Below are 23,601 nucleotides of genomic sequence, written 5' to 3' on the forward strand. Positions count from 1 at the left end.
TTTGGAGTGGCCAATTAACCCGGAGTACCCGGAGAAAACCCACGCATGCACGGGGAGAACATGCAAACTCCACACAGAAATGGCTGGGGGTGGAATTGAACTCGGGTCTCCTAGCCCGCCGTGCAGCACAACAACCAATATTCATTCATTCATTCATTTTCTACCGCTTATCCTCACGAGGGTTGCGGGGGTGCTGGAGCCTATCCCAGCTGTCTTCGGGCGAGAGGCGGGGTATACCCTGGACTGGTGGCCAGCCAATCACAGGGCACATATAGACAAACTCACTCAAACTCCACACAGAGATGGCCGAGGGTGGAATTGAACTCGGGTTTCCTAGCTGTGAGGCCTGCGCGCTAACCACTCGTCTGCCGTGCAGCCCAACAACAAACAAACTGTATTGACCCGGCTTTAAGACAATTTTTTTCTCTAGTGTCCTCTTATGTTTGGGGAGGGGCATAATGTTTACACATGCAAACCAGCAGGGGGTGCCAAATGACTTCTCACAGCTTTTCTTCTTGTCACACACACACACACAACTGCAACAAATAGAAGACCCACTGGAAAAATTGTGACTGAAAGGTTACTAGTGAGTTAACAATGGTTGTGGCGCCCAAAAAAATTGCACGTGTCAGCAATTTGAAGGTGAGAAATTATTATTGAATTTGATCAATTCCAAGGTAAATCCCATCCATTCATCCATTGTATGCTGGAGCCTATCCCTGCTGACTTTGGGGAAGAGGCGGGGTACACCCTGGACTGGTCGCCAGCCAATCGCAGGGCATCCATCCACTTTTGGAATTATTTGACATTCTTCCTGGATGTACAACTAGAATTATCTTCTATAAAATGTCCTTTTTGTTAATATTATTAGATGTCTGGAACAGATTTATTGGATTAATATTTTTTTCTTTTGGGGAAAAATTGCCTTGATTTTCGTCAGACCTTCTGGAACAAATTATAAACAAAAAACGAGGTACCGTTTTTAAATAACCCATATATTACCATTCTTAATGTTGCATTTTCAAGCTCCAAAAATAACATCTGTCATAAAAATCTTGTAAAAACTGCAAAAAATCATCAATTACCAGAGACTTCGTGCTATTAGTATTAATTTACTGTATTAATCACAGTAACATCATACACTGTACACACTGCCATCAGTTGGGGTTCTCCACATAGTTCAAAGAGTCGATTTTGACCTTTCTATGCATAATTAATGAGATGTCTATTCTGGACTGTGGTCTATGGTTTGCACCAGAATGGGGAAATAGTAAATTCAGGTGCAAAGGTGGATAGGATAAATACTGTAAATTCATGTCATAGAGTATTTATGGCTTTATTGGACGAATCAAGTATTTATCAGGTGACGTCCTACCATTGGTGCCCTGAGTCACGTTTACTGACACCCTCCTATCTTTCAAGATACCAGCCTTAAAAAAACAAACAAACACACCCATGCGTGCCTGCTTGGCTTAAATCCTTTACAACAGAATACAGGCCATGGAAAAAAAAGGAAATCAGTTACTGATTGCCCACTTGCAAACAGAAATGATAACGAATGCACTTATTGCGCTTTTACTTCCTCCAAAGGAACTTACGCTTGTCATCCATCTGCATTATCTAATCCATAATCATGAGATAACACTCTCAGCAGGCCCATTTACAAGCCCTTAACGTGTAAACTGAAACAATGGAACAGCTCATGTCACAAGAAGAAAAGAAAGCGAGGAGCAGGGTGGGGGCTTCGGGGGGGATGAGAGCCTGACTGACCTGGAGACACGGTTGACGAGACAAAGGAAGGCTCCCAGGGGCAGGATGGAGAGCATAAACCAGGGGAAGACGAGGCCGACCATTCCCAGGCAAAAGAGCACCAGGGTCAGATTCTGCAGCAGCATTTCGGCTTGCATGGAGAGACGCACATCCACTATGAAGACAAGATAAATGCTCCAATTAGCACCTCCATTAAATGAAAAGCTGTGTCCTATAGGCACCGGGTGCCAGTAAACTGCGAATAGCGTACACCTTGTTAAACAACACAGCTGTACAGTATTGGTGTTATGAGTAAACACATAAAGTCTCACCCTCATCCATGTCCCTGGAGAAACGGGTCAGAATGCGTCCGAGAGGCGTTGTGTCAAAAAAGCGCATGGGACTGCGGAGGAGTCGACAGAACAGCTTGTCGTGGAGCGCGGAGGCCGCTTTCACCGTGCACTGTCAACGCAAACAAACAACATTACGAGAGCCGAGATGAGGAAAAAACACACACAGCTTCAAGAAGCATATGGACTCGTTAACGCGCACGGTTTGTCACAGTCCACACACACAGCATGGATATAGAAACTTGCTAGTTATAATATTGTTTTTTTTATGCCTTTGAAATCTTGTCAAATCCTCATCTATAATAAGCGTCTTTGACACCGACATTGAGGTTGTGACCCGATGCTCACGAGACATTTCATCATTTCAGCAGGAATTACACGTGGCAGCAGAGAACAAATTAATTCTATGAATAGAATATTCAACACTTCCCAAGATGTCATCGCGGCTCGGGGGTAAGAGGGGTGAAAAAAGATGAACCATCTTTAAAAAATTAACAATTTCCAGTGGCATACATTAACACAGGGACTTAACCTCCTGCAATAACAGTATCAGGAGGGTTCACCGGGAAAAAACACACACGCTGAAAAAAGGGAAGTGGACAGATAAATGGATTTGGCCCACAGGCGTTGTTAGCAATATTAGCTGGGCGATGTAAGTCAGGACAAATGATATCATAAAAATATGAGACAGGTACACAATTAACTGTACAAGCATATGGACAAAGCGATTTTTCCAAGACCTGAATCATCAATACTTAAGCAATCATTAAATTCATGAAATCTATATTCAACATAGAAATATTTATTCATGATGTTCTAACATTACGTGTGTCCCAAGAGCCTGACATGTGCCTGTGATGATGAATCTGCCGTAAAAAGGATCGATGGATGGCATGGATTACCCGTGCTAACATATGGCTGCCGAAAAATAGGCTGAGCGGATTGAGTAATGTGTTTGTTTTCTTTGTCTCTCTTTACCACACAGGCTGGATGATGTTCTAACAGTAATATATGTCCTCGGTGGCTGATTATGACCACCATTTTTTAGAAAAACCCATTACCTCTGTTGAAAGGCTTCGCTACACATCTTAAAATAAAGATGGCAGCTCTGCCAAGTAGCTGTCAATTTTTTGTCAAAGTCAAGACGGCAGGAGGAAGGTTGGGTTGTACCAGCACTACCAAGGCCGTGTGATTGGTCACAACGTCCAACTGAATATTTCGTCTTAGTACTTGAGGTGCATCCTGCTGCCAAATGCCATGCTATTTACCCACGGCTGGGACCCTGACAAGTACTATCACTCTGGGTCAGAGTCAACCTGGGAGTGATGCTGATTATGGGGTAACGCCACTTTCCCCAGAGTATCAGATATCCGGCATTGAAGTACTGACGCATCGCCACCGAATGCAGTTATTATCTAGCCCAGTCAAAAAGACAGTAGGGCTTACTAAAAGTACTTTTAAACGTGTCTACATTCCAGCATTAAGGTTAGATTGCGGCCAAAACACTTCCATTTTACACTTTTATTTCACTGTTATTGTGGGACTTGGCAGCACGGCGGTTGAGTGGTTAGCGCACAGACCTCACAGCTAGGAGACTACGGTTCAATTCCACCCTTGGCCATCTCTGTGTGGAGTTTGCATGTTCTCCCCATGGGTTTTCTCCGGGTACTCTGGTTTCCTCCCACATTCCAAAAACATGCTAGGTTAATTGGCCACTCCAAATTGTCCATAGGTGTGAATGTGAGTGTGAATGGTTGTTTGTCTATATGTGCTATATGTGATTGGCTGACCACCAGTCCAGTGTACCCTGCCTCTCGCCCAAAGACAGCTGGGATAGGCTCCAGCATCCCCGCGACCCTCGTAGAAAGCGGTACAAAATGAATGAATGAATTGTGGGACCTTCATGACAAACAGAACAATATGGGGCCTTTAAACAGCAAAAATAATGGCGGCATAAGATGCACAGAACTGTACATCATAATGCAGGACTATACTTCATAATATACATTCTTTATTATTATCATTTTTCTTTGCTGTTCTACTGGTTTCTAATGAGGCGTCCAGGGCCAGTTTGAACCCCAGTAACGTCACCTCATATGGCTGGTCAGTGTTTGGGGTGGGAGGTCAGTGGAGTGTTGAATGAAACATTCTTTTCAAGAGGCTCTCTTACCTTTACAAACACCAGACCTCTTAAGGTCTTGAGAAGCAAAGTGGCGCCCATGGAGACGACGTAAACAGTGGAATAGAACTGAATGTGAGGATTGAGGCTCATGCTGTCCTTCGCCATCGTCTCATTCCCTGAGATTAATGAAGCATTCTGGGATGGGGTGAAAGGGTAGATTAAGCAATAAATTAATAAGGTTGAGTAAATTACTAAAGAAGCAAAAAATAAAAAAAACAAAAGGGTCCCACGTTGTTAAATTTCCCCCTAATTAATCCAGAAGGGCATTCTTTGGTAAACAAAAAAGCTCATCACAATCAGTCAGGCTGCAGTGTTTTTTTTCTTTTGCGGGCACATTTCTCAACAACGGCCGCCTGCTTTGCTGCACATCTGCTTCCTCGCTTGCGCTTGTTTTTAATTAAGCTTACCGCGGTGCAGTTACTTTTGTATTTTTTTGGTTGTTGTTTTTTTTAAATCACTCACATTCAAATGAATGCTCATTCTATGCCTCAGCTCACCAGAGCAACAGCTGTGTTGTTTCTTTTGCTGGCTAAATGAAACGCTGAAGGACTTGTGGATGGTGTTCTGTTGTTCACCTGCAGCAATTGTAAAATTACCTGTCACAAACCACTTCTGAAAAACATGTTTTAATGATTTCAAGACTGTTGAGTTCTCTATTATGAGACTGCTGTGTTCCAGAATGCTGCTGCTCGAGTGCTCACTACAATAGGAATACCTGGCATTTTTCCTGCACTACTTTGACTGCTTGGCTGGCTATAGAACGTTGAATTCAACCTGAAATTGTTATTCTGCTGCTGCTCAAACGACGACTAGAACTACAAGACATTACATTCCCACAGCATCGATTCCTGTAAACCACGGAACTGAATTTAAAATACTTCCGCTGTAATCCCGAATGCTGCTGCTCGAGTGCTGACAAGCTTGAGAAGACCTAGCATGTCACCTGTGCTGCCTTAACTACATATTCTCCCTCAAAAACACTGAAAACATTTTGAAATCCTTCTTCTGGTGTGCTCCAGACTGCTGCAGCTCGAGTGCTGACGAGAACTAGAAGACATATCAAGTAGTCATTTAAAGGAATTTTGCCCATCATTGAAAATCATTATTTGAAACAGGAATACCTATTTCTTTCTCTTTTCAGTATGTTCCAGCGAGAGAACCGACTGCTGACTTGGACGGGAAGAGATGGAAAATCTCCCGTGTGTTAGCTTGACTCAGTCAATACCAAAGACGTACAGCATTGATTCATTTTTAGAAACCCTTCTGCCGGTCATATTTGAACTGTCACAATAGCAAAATATTTTTGTGAAAGTTATGCTTGAACTATAAAAAGTTTTTTTTCTCTCTGTTTTAGTCGGGAACTGATATTTTCCTGAAACTTATGTTCTACTGCAGAGGTAGGGAACCTATGGCTTGGGAGCCAGGTAGGGCTCTTTTGATGACTGTATCTGGCTCTCAAGCATTTCTTACCACAATAAAAATGTATTTTTGCTAACATTTTAAAGTAAACATCACAGAAATGACTGTTAAAAATAATCAACAACTTTCTTATGCATTTTAATCCGTCCATCTCTTTTCTACTGCAATACGGCCAACCATATCCATCTTTCCTGATGATATTTTCCAGGTCAAACACCAAAACTTGATTATTACTGGGTAATGCGGTAGTCTACCTCGGTCATTGAGATGTCAACATGTAAATGCAAACTTTCCTCCTATAGTCAAATAGTCACCTAGCTAAAGCTGCAGAACTAAGCCTTCTGACGAAGATGACCATGCAGCAGCAGAAGTTGCATTAATGGCAGCAAGTATTTGATTTATTATTAGACACTGCGCTGCTCACGAAAGTGTGCTGGCCACACCCCATTGGTGTGGTGTAGTGTGCCTGGTCTACATAATTAGAGCCCATTATATCTAAAACTGTTGGTCTTACATAAAAATGCACACATTTTATTGCATTCAATGTTTAAAAAAATGTATATGGCTCTCACAGTTACACATTTTAAAATATCTGGCCTTCATGGCTCTCGTAGCCAAAAAGGTTCCCGACCCCTGTTCTACTGTTTACTAAAGAACGGAAACAGGTAGAAACAAAATTTTATCCTGATGAAAGACAGGTGTCTTTCCTGTGGTAGGTTCCACAATATTAGAAATCAATCTAAAGGGGTTGGCTTTGGAAAAATGGCCGGGATTGAAGGAGTTAACTGCACTGGCTCCCTGTCAGAAACAACTTAAAAATCTTGAAATCTTAATTCTGTCAGCATTATTAGACTTTGTACTGCCTTATTAACCTTGTTGAGCGCTACCCAGCAGAATTCTGACCCTGGACCTGCCCTATAAAAAATGAGCAAGGTGCATTCGCTTACCCCGCTTCCTTGCTTGATCCAGTGACTCAGCCACCAGTTACTGAAGGCGATGCTGCCCGTGGTGCTGAGGAAGAAGAAGGCGTTGAGGACAAAAATTAGCGGACCGCCCGCTGCTCTGATGTAGGCGGCATACACGGCCCAGTCGATGGCGCCACACCCCTTCTCTTCGGCTTTTATCAGTTGTTCTGAATCAAAGATGTGAGTCATGAATGAAGCGGCATCTGAACATGATCATAAGGATTCACGTTAAGTCTCACCTTTTTTGCTCGGGATCTTATGTTGGACAATGACCACGTCCTCCACATGGCAAACCTTTTCTGCAGCTGCCTTATCTTGTTTGTTTTTAAAATTCTCTTTCACCAGATTCTGAGAAACAAGAACAGAAATAAAGGGGTGGCTTCTCCCAGTAAGCTACAACTGTACATGACAGCCGCTGTAACAAAAACGCCCCTTGGGTCGCTAAAACAGAGATATCAGTGACAGGATCTTTAGCGGCCCACCAGTAAATCAATGAGACCCGTAAATAAAGGAAGGGCCTGGTATGCATTAACATTTCCCAGCAACTGGGCCTGCCTTTGCAGAGGTTTATGAATTATTCACATTGTAATGTTATTTTGTCGCGGGAGTGAAGGTGCCTTATTGAAAAGAGAAAGCGAGCACCAAGCGCCCCCGGCCTTACCTCCTGTTGCATGCTGTTGAAAAGAGAGGCGTAGTCACGCTCTTTAGCCATTAGCTGAGCGTGAGTGCCGTGCTCCGCTATCTGCCCATCCTTCATCAGGATAATATCATCGCAGTCTGGCAGATACTGAAAATGACAGACAAAAGCGATACAGTTGATTTAGTATTGTAGACATTTATATCATTAAAATGGCCCTTCAGAGCACCAAATGCCATTTAATCCAGGCGGTGAGCATTTGCATTCTCTATGCCGCTTATCCTCACTAGGGTCACCACACGGTATGCTGGAGCCTATCCCAGCTGACTTTGTATGAGAGGCACAGTACACACTGGACTGGTTGCCAGCCAGCAGCAGGGCCATTCGTACCAATGGACAATTTAGAGTCTCCACTTAACTCAACATGCAAACTTGGCCGCTTCGTATGTGAGGAGACAGATTCTAGTACAAGCTTTCTCACAGGGGCGGCTGAAAAAACTTCCCAGCCCAATGAGGATCATGGAGAAACAAGAAAGCAAAATTCAACTGACATTATGACTGCAGCTACTTTAAAATATTGTTGCTTCCATTATGTCGTGCGTGAGGAAAAGTTTGTTCCCTCACTTTTAATTGAAGTTAAACGGAAGTACATTTGATATTCCATTTTCTTAAGATTTTTTCTCAGTCTCTAATTAGAAAAAAAATATGAAAACACATTTATTATTTTTTCAATGTTATTTTCTTGCTTTTTGGGGGGTGGGATAAAATAAAATATACATTTTCATTATTTTTAAATAATAATATTAATTTAATATTAATTTTAAACAACAATATTAGTTTAAATATAAATATAAATATAAATATAAATATAAATATAAATATAAATATAAATATAAATATAAATATAAATATAAATATAAATATAAATATAAATATAAATATAAATATAAATATAAATATAAATATAAATATAAATATAAATATAAATATAAATATAAATATAAATATAAATATTTTTAATCTGCAATAAAAAATACAAATAATTCAACAATTGGTTAATGTGATTTTATGGTGAATTGTTATAATATTTTAAAATTTGCAATAAAAAAATAAACTATATGGATAATGGGGAGGGAAATCAGCAACATTCAACTGACTTTAGGACAGCAGCCACTTTATGTGTTGCTGGGAGAGGTTTGTTGTTTCATCGCTTGGGATTAATGCTAAAAGGAATTAGCCAGAATTTTCTACAATGGTATTGAACATGTCGCTATTACCATTACAATTACTTGCGTTAGACTGGATTTTCGGGATTCAAAACCTACCAAAACAAGAACCTGCAGAAAAAAAGGACAGTAAAAACAAGCTGTGCCTGTCACTCACACACACTGAGCCAAGCTATTATCTTCTCTCTGGGAAACGAACCCTCGCAGATTAAGAATCGGTATTAATTTAGTGTATTCTGTACAGTTCTTTTCACTGGGTGTTGTGCTTTTCTTTGCTTCATACATGGACAATAGCATGTCATTATTTGAAGGTCCATCAGAGTTTTGACAGAAACATGTCATGCAGGTTTTTGTTTCTCCTCACCTGCAGCTGGTGGGTGACGAATAGCACCGTCTTGCCTTTGGTGGCACCCCGTATGGCCTTATTGAAGATGTGAGAGCCCACGCAGGCGTCCACGGCGCTCAGGGGGTCATCCAGGAGGAGAATGGGTCGCTCGCTGTAGAGCGCCCGAGCCAGGCTCACTCGCTGACGCTGTCCCCCGCTCAAGTTTGCTCCTCTCTCTCCGATCTGCAAAAGCAATTCCAAATAGAATCTGCTCCTTCTGCCATTACAGGGAATGTAATTTGGCAACACGGAAAGACAACGGACATGGGAATTGTTTGATACCTCTGTCATTTCTCCGTAGGGGAGCTCTGCAAGATCTGGAAGGAGACAGCAAGCCTCCAAGACAGCATTATATCTAAAGAAAAAACAATAACATTACATTTCTGATCACTTTTAGCTTGCATAACGTCATGACTTACTTGTCTTTCTCGTACTCCTTCCCAAACAGGATGTTCTCCTTCAGAGAGTCATTGAGGATCCAGGCTTGTTGGGAAGCAAAAGCAAAGCCTCCGACGGCGGCTACGTTGCCTTCTAAAAGGGTCATCTGTGGTGCACATTGCACATCGTCAGATATATAGATAGATAGATGTTATCATATGATAGCTATCCACTTCTCACCTGTCCCAAAAGTGCTGAGAGAAGGGAGCTCTTTCCACTTCCCACACAACCGCAGATGCCAACCAGAGAACCCTAGACAGGAAACAACATTGGAGTTGAAGGATCAAGCAATCAAGATGTGTGTTCTGTGTGTGTGTGTTCCAATCATACCCTCTTAATAGATAGGTGGATGCGGTGCAGAGTCTTGTGCAGTGGAGGCCGGATACTTTTAGTAGAGGAGATGGTGCTCTGTGGACTCTCCTGCTCCATATTGGTGAGGAGACTTTGGGCGTTGGGCCCCTCCTTGCCGTGTTCCTTGCTGTCCTCCGTGGAGATAAAAAGGCTCAGCCTCTCTCGACGAAGCACCCGCTTCATGCCCCCCGTCTTCTGCTTCTGCTTTTTGGGGGGCCCGCTCAGCTTGGTGGGTGGGGTTCGCGCTTTCTCCCACGCCAGCGTGGCGTCCTGAAATTCCACTGCGTTGCGAGGGTCTTGCGTTTTGATCAAAACGGCCTCTCGGGCGTCCATCGTGAATAGCCTCTGTGGAAACAGAATAGAGTAAATGGGTCAAAGTAAGTTGTGGAGTTAATTGAGCAATTTTGTGTGCTTCTGTATGTCATCATCGGTCCAAATAAAACGGCATACGACCCCCAAATCCACACTGATTGCAAATCTGACTCAATCCCTGCAATTTAAGGTGGAAGACGTTTAAACCAAACCGAGTCTCCCAGGACGGTTACCATTTCCAGAGCATTAAATATTAAAAGCACAATTATATCAACGATGTGCTTAACATTAGCTGCCTTGTGTAAGTTTAAATAAAATTATGTCCTCCTTGTGATACTTGGGAAATATAAGTATGCATGCTCTAAATGGTACCATAGTTACTACTCTTGACTTTCTAACCAACTGCAACTGTTTCATTGCCTTGTTATTTTCTATGTCTAAAAACAACCAAAACACAAAGGGGAACAGAAGAAAAACAGGAAGTGAATAAATGTACTGCAATACATGTGAAAACGAAGGGGGAAGGGGTAGGATTAAATAAGCAACGCTTATTCCTACTTCTTTTGGACATGCAAAACTGTGAATTGTACCACGTGATATACCATTACCACTACCACTACTAAAGGTAGTGCTGATCAAAACAACATGTACATTTTGGATTTTATCATGTTTTCTTCAGTATTGGATGAATGCCATTTTCAATGTTTTTTTATGCAACTGGCAAACAAAAAACAAGCTGCAGGCCACAAATGGCCCCAGGACAAAACCATGGAGACAGTGTTTTATGTACTTTTTAAATAAGTTTGTTTTCTTTTAAACATCACATTTGAATTTAGTGAATGATGGGGAGGATAAGCAACTGGTGGCAAATTCTGCAGGAAGTTGGCTTATTTCATTTTTGCACTTTGAAGAGGTTTTGAATCATTAAAGTGTCAGTTCTTAGACTTTTCCTGTTTTGCAGTACACAGGAGACACCCTTAAAAAGTAACATGTACTAGTACATTATAAATCACGCACCTTTTATATTTTAGTTCAACGGGTACTTTGTGACTTCAATGTGAGGGTTAAAAATACGCCTCAAACCTGTTGTTTACTTAACCCGTGCTGGCACTGTGCAAATATCTGCCACTAACATGTGACTTTTACCAAATATTTGGAATCCTGTTACCTGGACGGGCATTGAGGTGCGGGTTGGGTTGATGTGTGTGTTGTCGGCATTGACTCAGCTTGTAGAGATCCCGTGTGTATTTCTCACCTGGAATCTCTTTACTGCCACTGCTCCTTCTGACAGAGACCTGACAGCCAGGGGTGTGACCTTCAAGGCGAAGGTCATAGAATTGAAAACAGCAACCACGGTGAACGCCTGAACGAGGAAAAAGCAATGATTTTATTGAGCTCATCCTGAGGCGAGGATATGCCATTTTAAACACGCTCAAGTGTGCTCAAGTGCAGTGAACACATTACAAATACATGTACATAAGTACATAAGTACATAAGGATGCAAATACCTCTGCTGCAGTAAGGTCGTAGCCCAGGGTCATGTGCAAGGTAAACGTGCACACGCTGGCAATCACCACCACGATAGGCGCCACTCCCACAGTGAGGCTCTGAATGAGGCCAGCCCTTTCCAGTATTCTTTTCTCCTCTAACCTTACCTCTGTTGAGGAGAAAATTGAGCATTAAGACAGGCGGACAATCATGGAGTGGACCAAAATACACACACGGGGGCTTGGGTATACAGTGTTCCCTCGTTTATTATGGGGGAGTTCCCAAAATAGCCGTTCCACTGTTCGGCAGCGTTTTTATATCCTTGTTAAAACCCAACAGTCATTTATTCCGTAATGGTGCCCTACAGCCACGTAACTTCTACATTCCTTCAGTATGCCCTGAAGACCAACTTTTCGTACGATGGATAGAATCCTTCTCTGCCTTTTCATCGACATTGTGGTTTTGTCGGGGTGAAACTTGCCAACATACAAAGACTTCGAGCTCGCCAGCAAGCGAATTTTGTGGTGATTCCACAAAAACGGTGTTTTACAGTTGAGTGCATTGAGCTGTGTGAGAAATTTCAAGTCCATCCAATGCTTGCGTGTCAAAACACCGTGGCCATGTGGTGTATTTCATCATTTCTGTGTACAAAGAGTTACCTTACACAAACAAATGCAGTAAATAGGGTGTTCTAACGTCCCACTGTGATGTGTGCTTCCATGCCAAATGCAACCCTACAATAAACGGTGCTCATCCTCTCTGCATTCGTGATGATAGAGGATGACACCGTCGCCCCGTGGACCTGCTTGGCCATTAAGCTGAATGGCGATTAATCATAGCCCTAACAGGTAATCACTGGACAGCACTAAAACAAGCCCCAGCAGGCTAATTGAAGAATCCGATTTAAAAGAGGAGAAGGATCCTTATCAACAAACTACAGCGAAAGGTCCTGGTGAGAAAAGGCCGTCACTAATTCACAAGTAAAGTAGAACAGTCATCGGCTGTATCATAAAGCCCCCCCAAAACACCTTGCAAATTAACCTTGAGGCCAAGGGATTCAAACTGGCCTTTCTGATAGCGGATGGCGCGGGGGAAAACTTAATGAGCTAATGAAAATGGATTTATGGTCAGGATTATCTTGCCGGTCCACTTAAGGGGATGACTTATTTTCCAGGTGATAAATTCACATTGGTTTCAACTTTGGGTGACAGTTCCAATGACTTGATGCCCTTTTGAGTTACGCTTAATACGCCTGCATGAAAGCATGTTTTAGCATGACTTTGCATTCTGATGGTGACCACAGAGAGGAAATGAACTCACTGCGGATATTCTCAGCAAAGGCATCCTCCCAACAATACATCTTGATGAACTTTATGCAGCCCAGGATCTCGTTCATCAGCCTCACACGCTGGTCGGTTACTGCAACGCACTTCTTGCGGAAATACGCCGTCAGCCTCGACGCTAGCATCTGACCCAGACGAGAGGATGGTGGAGTGGGGGGTGAGGGGGTGAGGGGGTGATGACAAGAGAAATAAGAAGTCGGGGAGGAAATGAAAGCAGACACAATCACATCAGCCGTGCTGCAGGCCCCTTTCTTCCAAGCGGATAAATAGCTTTCACATCAATACCAGAGGTGGCTCAGGCTGAGTGCAATTGGGAAAGTATCTCCAGAGTGGACAAGAGATTGATAGCCAAGGATCAAAAGATGATGTTTTTTCTTTAAAGTGCGATAAAATGACTTCTTCCAACCCATACCAAGCAAACAGAAATTGAATTTTAACTACAACGTACCATGGTGGGATAGAAGATGATGAAAATGGCTGATCCGAGTAGGGCGGTGAAACCCAGGAAGTACGTGGTGTAGGACAAGCCCAGGATGCCCACCAGCGGCCCCCCAGCCAGCAGGCAGCCAAATGAGACGGCCTCATAGAGACGCTGGCCATCATTGGAGCAGATATTGAGCAGCTAGGGAAGCAATGGGAATAATGGATGAGTCCGCTACAGTCAAAACTTCCACACCGACTGGCTACCAGGAAAAATGAGGTTAACCTGATTGTGCCTACCTCGCCCGGACTGATGTCTTTGGTATTACGCAGGCGCAGGATCTTGTTGAAGGCAAACGTGAGCGCCGCCCCGCGAAGGCGAGCTGCCGTGCGATAGTTGACGGCCCACATTAGCGCCAGAGACCAGGAGCGGATTAGCTCCATGGCAAAGATGCCGGCGACCAAGCAGAGGCCATATTGGACGCCGTTCTCGGAGCTTTGGGAATACTCCAGCAGGGCCCGGATTAATAGGGCCTAGGCAAAAGAAGGTGGGAAATTAAAATGAAGCAAAATGAAGTACTATTTGAAGACCTGACAGTGAACTGGTTCTTCTTCAGAGGTATTGTTTTGTGTGACGGTAACTTTAATACGAACAAAGCTTTGACCACTTCTTAAACTGTAAGTCTGTACATGTTCAAAGTAACACATGCCGCAGCAACAATATAAAAGGAACCTATTTTAAGATCTGTAGCAAACTCTTTTTTTTAAAGTGGTGGGCGTATACATGGGGAGGGCTCGTCTAGCTCGGGGCGGATCAGACGCAGTATCATGTGCACGAGGAACTCATTTTTTTTTTCCTTCAAAATGTCATGAAACACCACAGCTTCAAAAGCGGCCTCTTTTCCAGGGACACACGGTACTGCTATAACTTGTACACATATTTGTACACACATATAATAGTGAATCAACAACTGGAAGATTCCCATTCCATTCCCCTTCTCGAGGATCAGCCCAAAAAGAACTGGAATTTCCCTCTCTAATCGCATAGAGTCTTATGCCTGGCAGATTGCTCGGTTGGGGGATCAACTCCGGATGAGCAACTTCACTGGACTTGGATATTTTTGCCAAAGAGGCAACATCGGAAACATAAAACTAATCTGATTTCTATTGCACTTTTCATTTTTGTTGTAACAGGTAGCCTTCTGTGGTGGCAATCCCACTTTCACTCTAGTTCCAGTCCACTATTGCAGTGTTTTTCAACCTTTTTTGAGCCACGACACGTTTTTTACATTGGAAAAATCTTGTGGCACACCACTAACCAAAAATGTTACAAAATGTCACCACGACCTCACACGTGCATCAATAAGTCTATGGGAGGAACAAGGTAGGTGTTGCCACACGGACCAATATTACATTATATTATATTACATATAATATTACATTGCTCTGCCAGTCTTTACACCACAGACACTCCACAGTAGCCACGTTTTTACATCACCACTTTTTCTCTTTCCGAATGACCTTTCAGGAAACAATGGTATCCATGGAAAGGAATATTCCAATCTCTTGGCTACATGCGCTGTGAAAATCAACCAGAATAGTCAATAGGGCATGCCCAGTAAAACGTAAACATCAACATCACGTGATACCAGCTTCTTTAAGTTTTTCTTTCACTTGTTGGAATAACTCCGTATTGCCAGTTTTTCGTCTGTCCAGTCTTGGAATTTAGTTTGAATCAAAAACAAACTTTGCTTAGTCCAGTGCCGATTGCTGGCCTCCATTTTTAAAAGTGAAGAACGTCTGGATCTGCGTGTTACGTCATATCTGAGCATGTGCTGAAAGAACGCACCCGGGATCAATTTAAACAGGAAAAGATCAAATTCAATCTTGCTAATATTTTATAATTAAACTCAGGACATGTTTTATATAGATATATATTTTCTTTTTTTTATAAAACTGCACTTGTGAATGGCGTATAGAAGGGTTTAGCTCAGGGGTGGGCAAACTTTTTGACTGGCGGGCCGCACTGATTTAAAAAATTCCAGTCACCTGGAATTATTGTATCTGTAAAAGTGTCATGCAATCTGCTATATGTGCACTTTGAGATCATTTATTTGATGTAAAGTGCGTTATAAATTTAGAATAATAACAATTAATTTATTATTATTATAATAATAATTATTATTATTATTATTATGTGCTTGTGTCCCTTTTTTCAGGAGCACTTTGTAAACAACAGACCACATCAAATAACTAAATTGATAAAACAGCCAAACCACGAAAATGTTGGCTCAAGCCATGATGCCAAGTTGTATGTTGAGTTTAAATGAAATACTTTGGAAAGAACGGGCGGGCCGTATTCAAAGACTTGGCGAGCCAGATGTGGCCCCCGGGCCGTATAGTTTGCCCACCACTGGTTTAGCTTCTGTTCCACAGATGGCGCTAATGCATACGAAAGCTGCTTGCCAACCGCCAATAAACAACAGAAGAAGAAAAACACCACAAAGAAGAAGGCACCCTGACAACTTTCCGTTTGAGCGGGTACAAGATACCTCAATCGGATTGGTTAAAGGAATATTCCATCCCTGTTCCATTCTTTCCGTTTGAGCAAATAAACCAAATGCAATTGGAATATTTGGGTCCATGTATACTATTGACATAATGGCTATTGACATAATATTTGCAAATGATGATTAATAAATGTTAATTATAAAAAGTGATATTGGATAATTCCTCACGGCACACCTGACGGTTTCTCAAGGTACACTAGTGTGCCGCGGCACAGTGGTTGAAAATCACTGCACTATTGAATGACAAAGTGTCCACAAACTTTTGACTGGAACTGTATTTTTCCAGAAAATGCTGAGATGTTGAGCTTATGTATATAGAACACATCAGTTTCTGCAACGGTGACATCAACAGGGAGAGTCAGACAAATGAGTCATTGTCTGAGAACTAAACCCTGTTAATGCTTTAAGCAGAACACGAGTGGGCACATGACATGTAATAAAAATAAACATCTTACAGTACAAAGAACTATTATATAGCGCCATAAAAAACTTGCTGGAAGGTCTAATAAACAGAACAGGATTTGGTTGGTACTCACGGGCCCGACAAAGCCTGCCACCATTGTGAGGAGGAGGGCGAAGATGGCGACCAGTATTCGGGTCTGGCAGAACCTCCAAAAGACTCTTGTTAGGCATGCCCCCTCGCGCCCTCGTCTTTTCAGTTCATCGTGCCACAGCGACTCCAGCCTGGAACACACACCACCAAAATCACTCACAATATGGCTGCTATTACGCAAATTTTAACCAACACGTAGGACTCAAACAAAGTTGATAGTGGCACTTATCTTAATTGATTTCAACCTTTGAGGCCCCCTTATATAATGTAGTTAGTTTTTACCTCAACATCCCAAAATGGTCCCTCTTGAAGCAGAAAACAAAAATCATCATCACAGACCTAACCGTAAAGGTTTAAACCCCTTTTGTCATAAGGACCCCTGACTTTTCTATTGGGAAACGCACAAACGTTACAATAACAACATGGTGGTGTGAAATGGAGCATTTGTGATGTAATGATTAAAGCGTGGAACCCGTAAATTAATGAGAACAACAATGATTTTTGATGCAGTATTATTCTTGGAGCAAAAAAACCCAAAACATTTTACCTATCTGTCCCAAAATGGTCTGCCTTCACTTTCAGTGAATCAAACATTTCAGATGTTCAGATATACTCATAAATGGAAAGTTCATTCATTCATTTTCTACCGCTTATCCTCACGAGGGTCGCGGGGGTGCTGGAGCCTATCCCAGCTGTCTTTGGGCGAGAGGCGGGGTACACCCTGGACTGGTGGCCAGCCAATCACAGGGCACATATAGACAAACAACCATTCACACTCACATTCATACCTATGGACAATTTGGAGTGGCCAATTAACCTAGCATGTTTTTGAAATCCACGCATGCACGGGGAGAACATGCAAACTCCACACAGAGAAGCCCGAAGGTGGAATTGAAATCAGGTCTCCTAGCTGTGAGGCCTGCATGCTAACCACTCGTCCGCCATGCAGCCAGGTAACAATGTATACAATTATAAATACTTTCTACATTTTGACTACAACCAATATGGGCTATTACAATTTTATTTATTTATGTATTTTCTTAAAAGTGGGAAAATAAAACAATGCAATATTTTCCAAAAAAGGTGCAAAGTGGAATATTTGGGTTGAGGTTATCACAACATGGATGCAAATGAGAGGAAAAAAAAACAAATAAATTCAGTCCCTGAGATACATCTGTATGTATACATGTACATTCTAAATACCTTGCAAGAGAGGGTGTTATGGTAAAGAAATAAAATCCTGGCCAAATTCCGTGCAATTAGCCTTACAACAGACCAATAGGGGGCACATAGTAGGTTAAAAGGCAATCACAGAGACCCAGCAACAAACGAGAAAAATGACAGCAATTAAGACCGAAATGAACAAAAGTTGACCTACAATTTGGAAAATCAGCCTTTGGTGAATGATGCCGTGTGTAATTACACTTTGAGAGCTACACGCTAACTTATTAAAGACACGGCTAATGCGCTTTTATTGCCGTATAATGCTCCGTAAAGAGCATGGAATATCATGTTGGCCAGGTTACTAATGACTCTCTAAAGAAGCAGCAGCGGCAGCAGCCGCTGTGGAGAGTCATTTGCGCGCCTAACGACTTTATTAAAAACTAATCAAAAGACAGACAGAACATTAAACTGAGCTGACTCTCGTGCAGCCGGATAATTACTGCTTGACGTCAAACGAGTGCAAAAGGCTAAAACGTAGCTGCACGGTGCCCAGCTTGAGTATTGATTGTTGCAGGAGGAATGCAATTTTGTAATGCTAAAAGACCGTCTTATTGTGAGAAGCTAAACCTAAACCTAAATACTAAACCTTGGATCCAGCTGGATTATTTGACAAAAACAACTTGCTGGGAATGGGCTCATTTGTGCCAAAGTGAAACTGCAAACTTGCCCCCAAAGACATTAGACGTCTAAAATGTCTGGTGTAATATTCCATATGACAATAATTCAGGGGAAGAGCGCCATGGCAACACAGTGAGATCCACACAAGGATGATTGGACAGAAATGCTCTCACCAGCCGACAGCCAAAGTCAAGCTGATGTTTTTGAGAGCTGCATTGGCTCAGATGCCGCATTGAAGATTCGCACCTCGCTGGACACCAGCAAGTGTCAACTCTCCCAGGGTGATTTTTTTCCCTCTTGCCATCATCTCAGCTGCCGTGCATCTGGGTTGCATAACTGCTCCTGCTATGGAAACACAAACTAAATCCCTCCATGGTCTCCGGTGCTCCTTCTGCATACCTTCGGCCTACCAACCCTGACGAGGCAATAGCCATGTTTCTTATAAGGGCTGTCAAAAATAACACAGTAACAACGGTAAATCATTTATTTCATTAATTATGTTGGTTTTTTTTTTGGTGTAATTAAGGCCTGCCCACCAGAGCAAGTACACCTCTGTCATGTTCTGTTACAGCTGACAGGTCCGCCATCATAAGCACAGTGGAGCGTCCTGTACAGTCACACGGAGCCTGACACTCTCAAAATCTCATTCTGACCTGAACACACACAGCAGTACAATTCCAACACCATATACTGCAGTGCTTCTCAATTCTTTTTAGTTTGAGGCCCCCGCCTTGATATGAAAGTTTCATGTTAGTGCGGCCCACGCAAGTTTGATATGGATGCTGTATGGTATCATGTACCCAGAAAAAATTATTACATTCAATTAATGTTCATGTTAAAGGTTAAATAACTGTTAATAGTTATCCTCCTTATCCGTGTGGAAGTGGTAAGTTTAAAGGAAATAATTTGAAGGCTACCATTGAGGTCGCTAGCTCTCTAGTTTGCGAGTTAGCATGTGTCTCAAGACCCTGCAGTTGTGCAATATGTTGTAAATAAAAAGAGTATAAATGTGACTATAGTCGTGTTTTGTCATGTCTACAGGGCTCTAATAATGCTTTGTTCATTTTAATCTGAAAAAAGTTATTTGTCTACCCACCAACTATATGTGATTTCTTAAGTTTATTATTTGCTGTTTTATTATTATTATTATATTTATTTATTACTGATTGATTGATTTTCTTTATTCTTGATTTGTTTATTTATTTTTCATCTTATTTTGTGTAGAAAAATAAAAAGTAAGATATTTGAGAACAGTGGAATGTTTTATCAGAGCTTTTATTGTAGAAAATCGATTATTTATTTTTCTGTTTTTAATAAATGCGTTTTTTGTTTTTCGTCTCCCCCAGACCCGAGCTCCAGTGGCCCCCAAGTAAATTGAGTTTGAGACCCCTGATTTAGAGCTAGTTTTTGTCCCACAAGGAAACCACAAGTGGATATCATGTTCACAAGGTACGTACTAACTTTTTCAAGTGTCACTGAACATGTTTTGTTGTCATTATACAAATCATGTCTTGTCATCAAAACACTACTTGTGTGCGGTTGTTTCATCAACATGATCACATTCGTAGTTTTTCCAGCCTTATGACGGTGATACTATCACAGGAGTCACCTATCCTGCCAGCTGATGAGTACCTCACAACGGCTCAAAAAGTATTTGCTTTGACATTTGAAAAAAAAAAATAACAGTTGAATTCAGTCTTTATACCTTTATACAATGACAAGTAGTCGTTTGCGCCGCACTTAAAATGCGCGTTGTGCACACTGATTTCATCAATGGTACCGATCTGACGGACGAGTGACTGCATTTTGTCTCCTCTCCGGGCACAGAGGATAGAGTTGGCTGCATCTGTGGTTCAGAAGGCAGCGGGTGGGACCCAGCAGAGGTAGACAAACCAGCTTTTCATTCAGGTTTTTAGAAATAGATGCATTGTGGTACAGTTAATTCAGTGGTATCATTGAATGGTCAATGGTATCAGTATCAGCCGATATCACTTATGGATGATGGATATCGGAATCTGCAGCACAAAAACCCTAATTTTACTTACAAAGTTTTATGTTTTTCCATGTTGTTTGATAGCTAATAAAACAGCTCTTGTATAGTATTATTACATCATTGTGCATTGTGTGAATGGTTCATTCTGAAAATGAGATTCCACTGTGTGTTTCTTAAGTCATCTTATCTCCTGGCGAGTAGGGATGGGCCTGCAGTCAATGACAGTGAAGGCCAGAGCCAGAGGAGACGCAGTGCGTCGCAAGCTGAACAGTTAATGACATAACCACCAAAGTCGGGGCCCGCTAACTCTCACTCTAATCTCTAATCGCTGTTATTCTTGGCTGGCCCGCCATCCTTACACAACCCCACGCCGCTGCTACACAAGGAGCTGGATGTTCATCGATTAAGTATACAGGTGTCAAACTGTGCAGGCAGAGTGCAAACATAGCAATGAGAACGCAAAGTGGGAATCTTTTCACTGCAAATTCCCACTCGTCGGCCCTGGCTCTGCTCTGGCTACTGTCAATGTTTGAGCAGCCTTCATCTCGCAAGTACGACTGGGAGAGCACAGAAGGGGATCCGCCAATATTTGTAGAAAAATGGCAAAACAATCCTGCTGAGTTGACAGTGTGAGGCTGAAGTGGCGTGGTGCGGATGACCAGTTCACCCCAGCAATGATACACTGGGAATGGGGACTAAATCCCTTTCACATCAGTGTTCCGCCAAATGTTATATTAGTAGTAAATTATAGCTGAAAATGGGAACCTATCCTGGTTCTATTCTTGTACTCTCCTGCAGCAGCTTTGCATGATTGATCCTAATTAGCTCCACCACAAAGTGCTTTAGCAGCCTTTTGTTTCTGGAAGTTAGCAGGATTCCACAAATGAATGGACTTGCATGAAACTGCAGGTGAGACATTTTGGTAGGGGGGTACAAAGCTATGACTGTTTCTTGAATTTCTCAAAACAAAAGTCATCCTAAAGACGGAATTCATACACTTGCAGGAGATTTGTGTCACAGAAAAAGCAAACTCAAACAACGGTGCAAGCAGTGAAGTAGGAACATCAAAAAGCGTGGACTCACTTTGGCTTTTGTAGTATGACTTTTTATAGTAGATTAGGGCTGCAAGTGACTTCTAATTATTTTAATAACCGATTAACTGGTTGATTATTTTTTTCCATTAAAAAAATGCTCTTAGCAGCAATGCCTTTAAAAAATGCACAAATTGACGTTTTCCCTTCCCAAATTAATAGCAAAGAGGGTGAGGGCGATTAATAAACGATTCGTCGCTAGCAGTATACAAGCACTCATTCATTCATTCATTTTCTACTGCTTTTATGCTGGGGGTGCTGGAGCCTATCCCAGCTGTCTTCAGGCAAGAGGCGGGGCAGACCCTGGACCGGTCGCCAGCCAATCACAGGGCACATATAGACAAACAACCATTCACACTCACATTCATACCTATGGACAATTTGGAGTGGCCAATTAACCTAGCATGTTTTTGGAATGTGGGAGGAAACCGGAGTACCCGGAGAAAACCCACGCATACACGGAAAAGAACATGTAAACTCCACACAGAGATGGCCAGGGGTGGAATTGAACTCGGGTCTCCTAGCTGTGAGGCCTACGCTATCCGCCGTGCAGCCCAACAACCAATATAATAATAATAATAATAAACTGTACTTATATAGGGCCTCTCCAAACACCACCAAACATTCTAAGGTGGCTAAGATGAGGAATCGGCTTTGAACCGCCAACCCTCTGGTTACAGGGTGACCAACCGTCCCTCCAAACTAAACAACAAAGTAGAAATGGAAACATTTCATATCAACCTAGCATGTTTTTGGAATGTGGGAGGAAACCGGAGTACCCGGAGAAAACCCACGCATGCACGGGGAGAACATGCAAACTCCACACAGAGATGGCCGAGGGTGGAATCGAACCCTGGTAGTATACAAGGAGTGTCTCACAAAAATACAAAACACGGCTGGCACAACAAATGTTGCTTTTAAAACAGCACAAAACCCGACAGCAGTACAGCCGTACCTCGGTATATTGTGGTTTGAAAATCAACCTTTTTAAAAAATGAACAAATGATGGTAACAATACAACAATAGTTGTATGATGGTAACAATAGTATCCGTGACTATAGTATCGTGCCCCTTTAAGAAGCGGGGCCCAGGAAGTCATGTGACGTCAGCCAGTTGAAAACAGTTGACTGTTTGCTAGCAGCAGATTAGAGGTGTAGAGCAGGGGTGCTCGATCGCGATCTACCGGTCGATCGCGGAGGTGGTACTGGTCGATCGCTGGTCGATCGCAGCGTGACATTAGAAAAATATAATCCTAGCATCAATGCCGTCACTTGATTGATATACAGGGCAGCCATTCAGATGACAACTGAATGTTGCCCTTCGGGCGACCAATCAAATCAAACAACGTCTCTAAGTGCAGCAGAACTTACGATGTCAGCCTATCATCCATCCCCGTTACTTGATTGACATACAGGACAACCAGTCAGATGACAACTGAATTTTGACCTTTAGGTCACCGCTCATGCGTAAACAACGATGCAAAGTGCTAAGCTAGTCGGCGAATTGCGTCAGCCCTCGCTAAAGTTTATGGTCACTAAAATGAGTGAAGGAGCTGGACCAAGTAAAAAGGCAAAAACTGGACCAAGTAAAAAGGCAAAAACATATCACTTCCATACGGATATGGAATATTATATGGATATTATGATACGGATATTATCCACGACTGATAAACATTTGGAAGTGTGCTTGAGGCTGGCTATCAGCAGCTACTGTCCGGACTATGCATCCCTGGCTGATTCAATTCAGTGCAAGTCATCAAAGTAAACTCAGGTAATTACAAAAAATGTTAATAGTTAATTATATGTGTTTTGCAATATTGGCTCATTTGGTTATGTAAGGTACATCAACATACATTGTACGTACAAATAATCCTCAATACATTTGAGAATAAATAGATGTTTTGCATTTTTGTAGTGGGTAGATCATTTTGACTCGGTCATTTTAAAAGTAGCTCGCATGCTGAAAAAGTGTGAGCACCCCTGGTGTAGAGATATGTGAATGTTCACCGCATGTACGTACGTATTTTCTGCTTAATGAAATGATTCAATTTTGAGTCAACAATGAACCTAACATGCATGTTTTTGGAATTGAAAGAGAAAACAGAGTACCCAGAGAGAACCCACGCACAGGGAGAACATTCAAACTCTACAACATGAAACCTCTACAAGCGGAGATTCGAACTCCTGACTGTGTGACCTACATGCTAACTGCCAGATGAGAAAAAAGTTTGGAGAGCCCTGGGCTTAGCTATCTTCCTACTAAACAGATTTGATCCTGTTTTGTTATA

General features: G+C 42.2%; 1 protein-coding gene across 2 annotated transcripts in view; it reads right to left on the reverse strand.

Annotated features, from left to right (window-relative positions):
* The window catches only part of wu:fb13g09 (ATP-binding cassette sub-family C member 5), a 39,423-nt gene that overhangs the window by 9,977 nt on the left and 5,845 nt on the right, over nucleotides 1–23,601 (reverse strand). The window contains exons 4-20 of one of the 2 annotated variants that reach the window (XM_058075511.1): nucleotides 16,372–16,519; nucleotides 13,566–13,799; nucleotides 13,294–13,467; nucleotides 12,823–12,970; nucleotides 11,523–11,671; nucleotides 11,270–11,377; nucleotides 9,682–10,047; nucleotides 9,532–9,603; nucleotides 9,333–9,457; nucleotides 9,196–9,268; nucleotides 8,893–9,096; nucleotides 7,327–7,452; nucleotides 6,905–7,013; nucleotides 6,648–6,832; nucleotides 4,270–4,416; nucleotides 2,082–2,211; nucleotides 1,771–1,924 (exon numbers count right to left, since the gene is read on the reverse strand). In XM_058075511.1, the coding sequence (XP_057931494.1) occupies nucleotides 1,771–1,924; nucleotides 2,082–2,211; nucleotides 4,270–4,416; nucleotides 6,648–6,832; nucleotides 6,905–7,013; nucleotides 7,327–7,452; nucleotides 8,893–9,096; nucleotides 9,196–9,268; nucleotides 9,333–9,457; nucleotides 9,532–9,603; nucleotides 9,682–10,047; nucleotides 11,270–11,377; nucleotides 11,523–11,671; nucleotides 12,823–12,970; nucleotides 13,294–13,467; nucleotides 13,566–13,799; nucleotides 16,372–16,519 (2,652 nt within the window). Of the gene's footprint in view, nucleotides 1–1,770; nucleotides 1,925–2,081; nucleotides 2,212–4,269; nucleotides 4,417–6,647; nucleotides 6,835–6,904; nucleotides 7,014–7,326; nucleotides 7,453–8,892; nucleotides 9,097–9,195; nucleotides 9,269–9,332; nucleotides 9,458–9,531; nucleotides 9,604–9,681; nucleotides 10,048–11,269; nucleotides 11,378–11,522; nucleotides 11,672–12,822; nucleotides 12,971–13,293; nucleotides 13,468–13,565; nucleotides 13,800–16,371; nucleotides 16,520–23,601 lie in introns of those variants that run through there. The other variant, XM_058075512.1, reaches the window with a different exon arrangement.

This window comes from Doryrhamphus excisus, chromosome 6 (assembly GCF_030265055.1).
Source record: "Doryrhamphus excisus isolate RoL2022-K1 chromosome 6, RoL_Dexc_1.0, whole genome shotgun sequence".
Classification (NCBI taxonomy): domain Eukaryota; kingdom Metazoa; phylum Chordata; class Actinopteri; order Syngnathiformes; family Syngnathidae; genus Doryrhamphus; species Doryrhamphus excisus.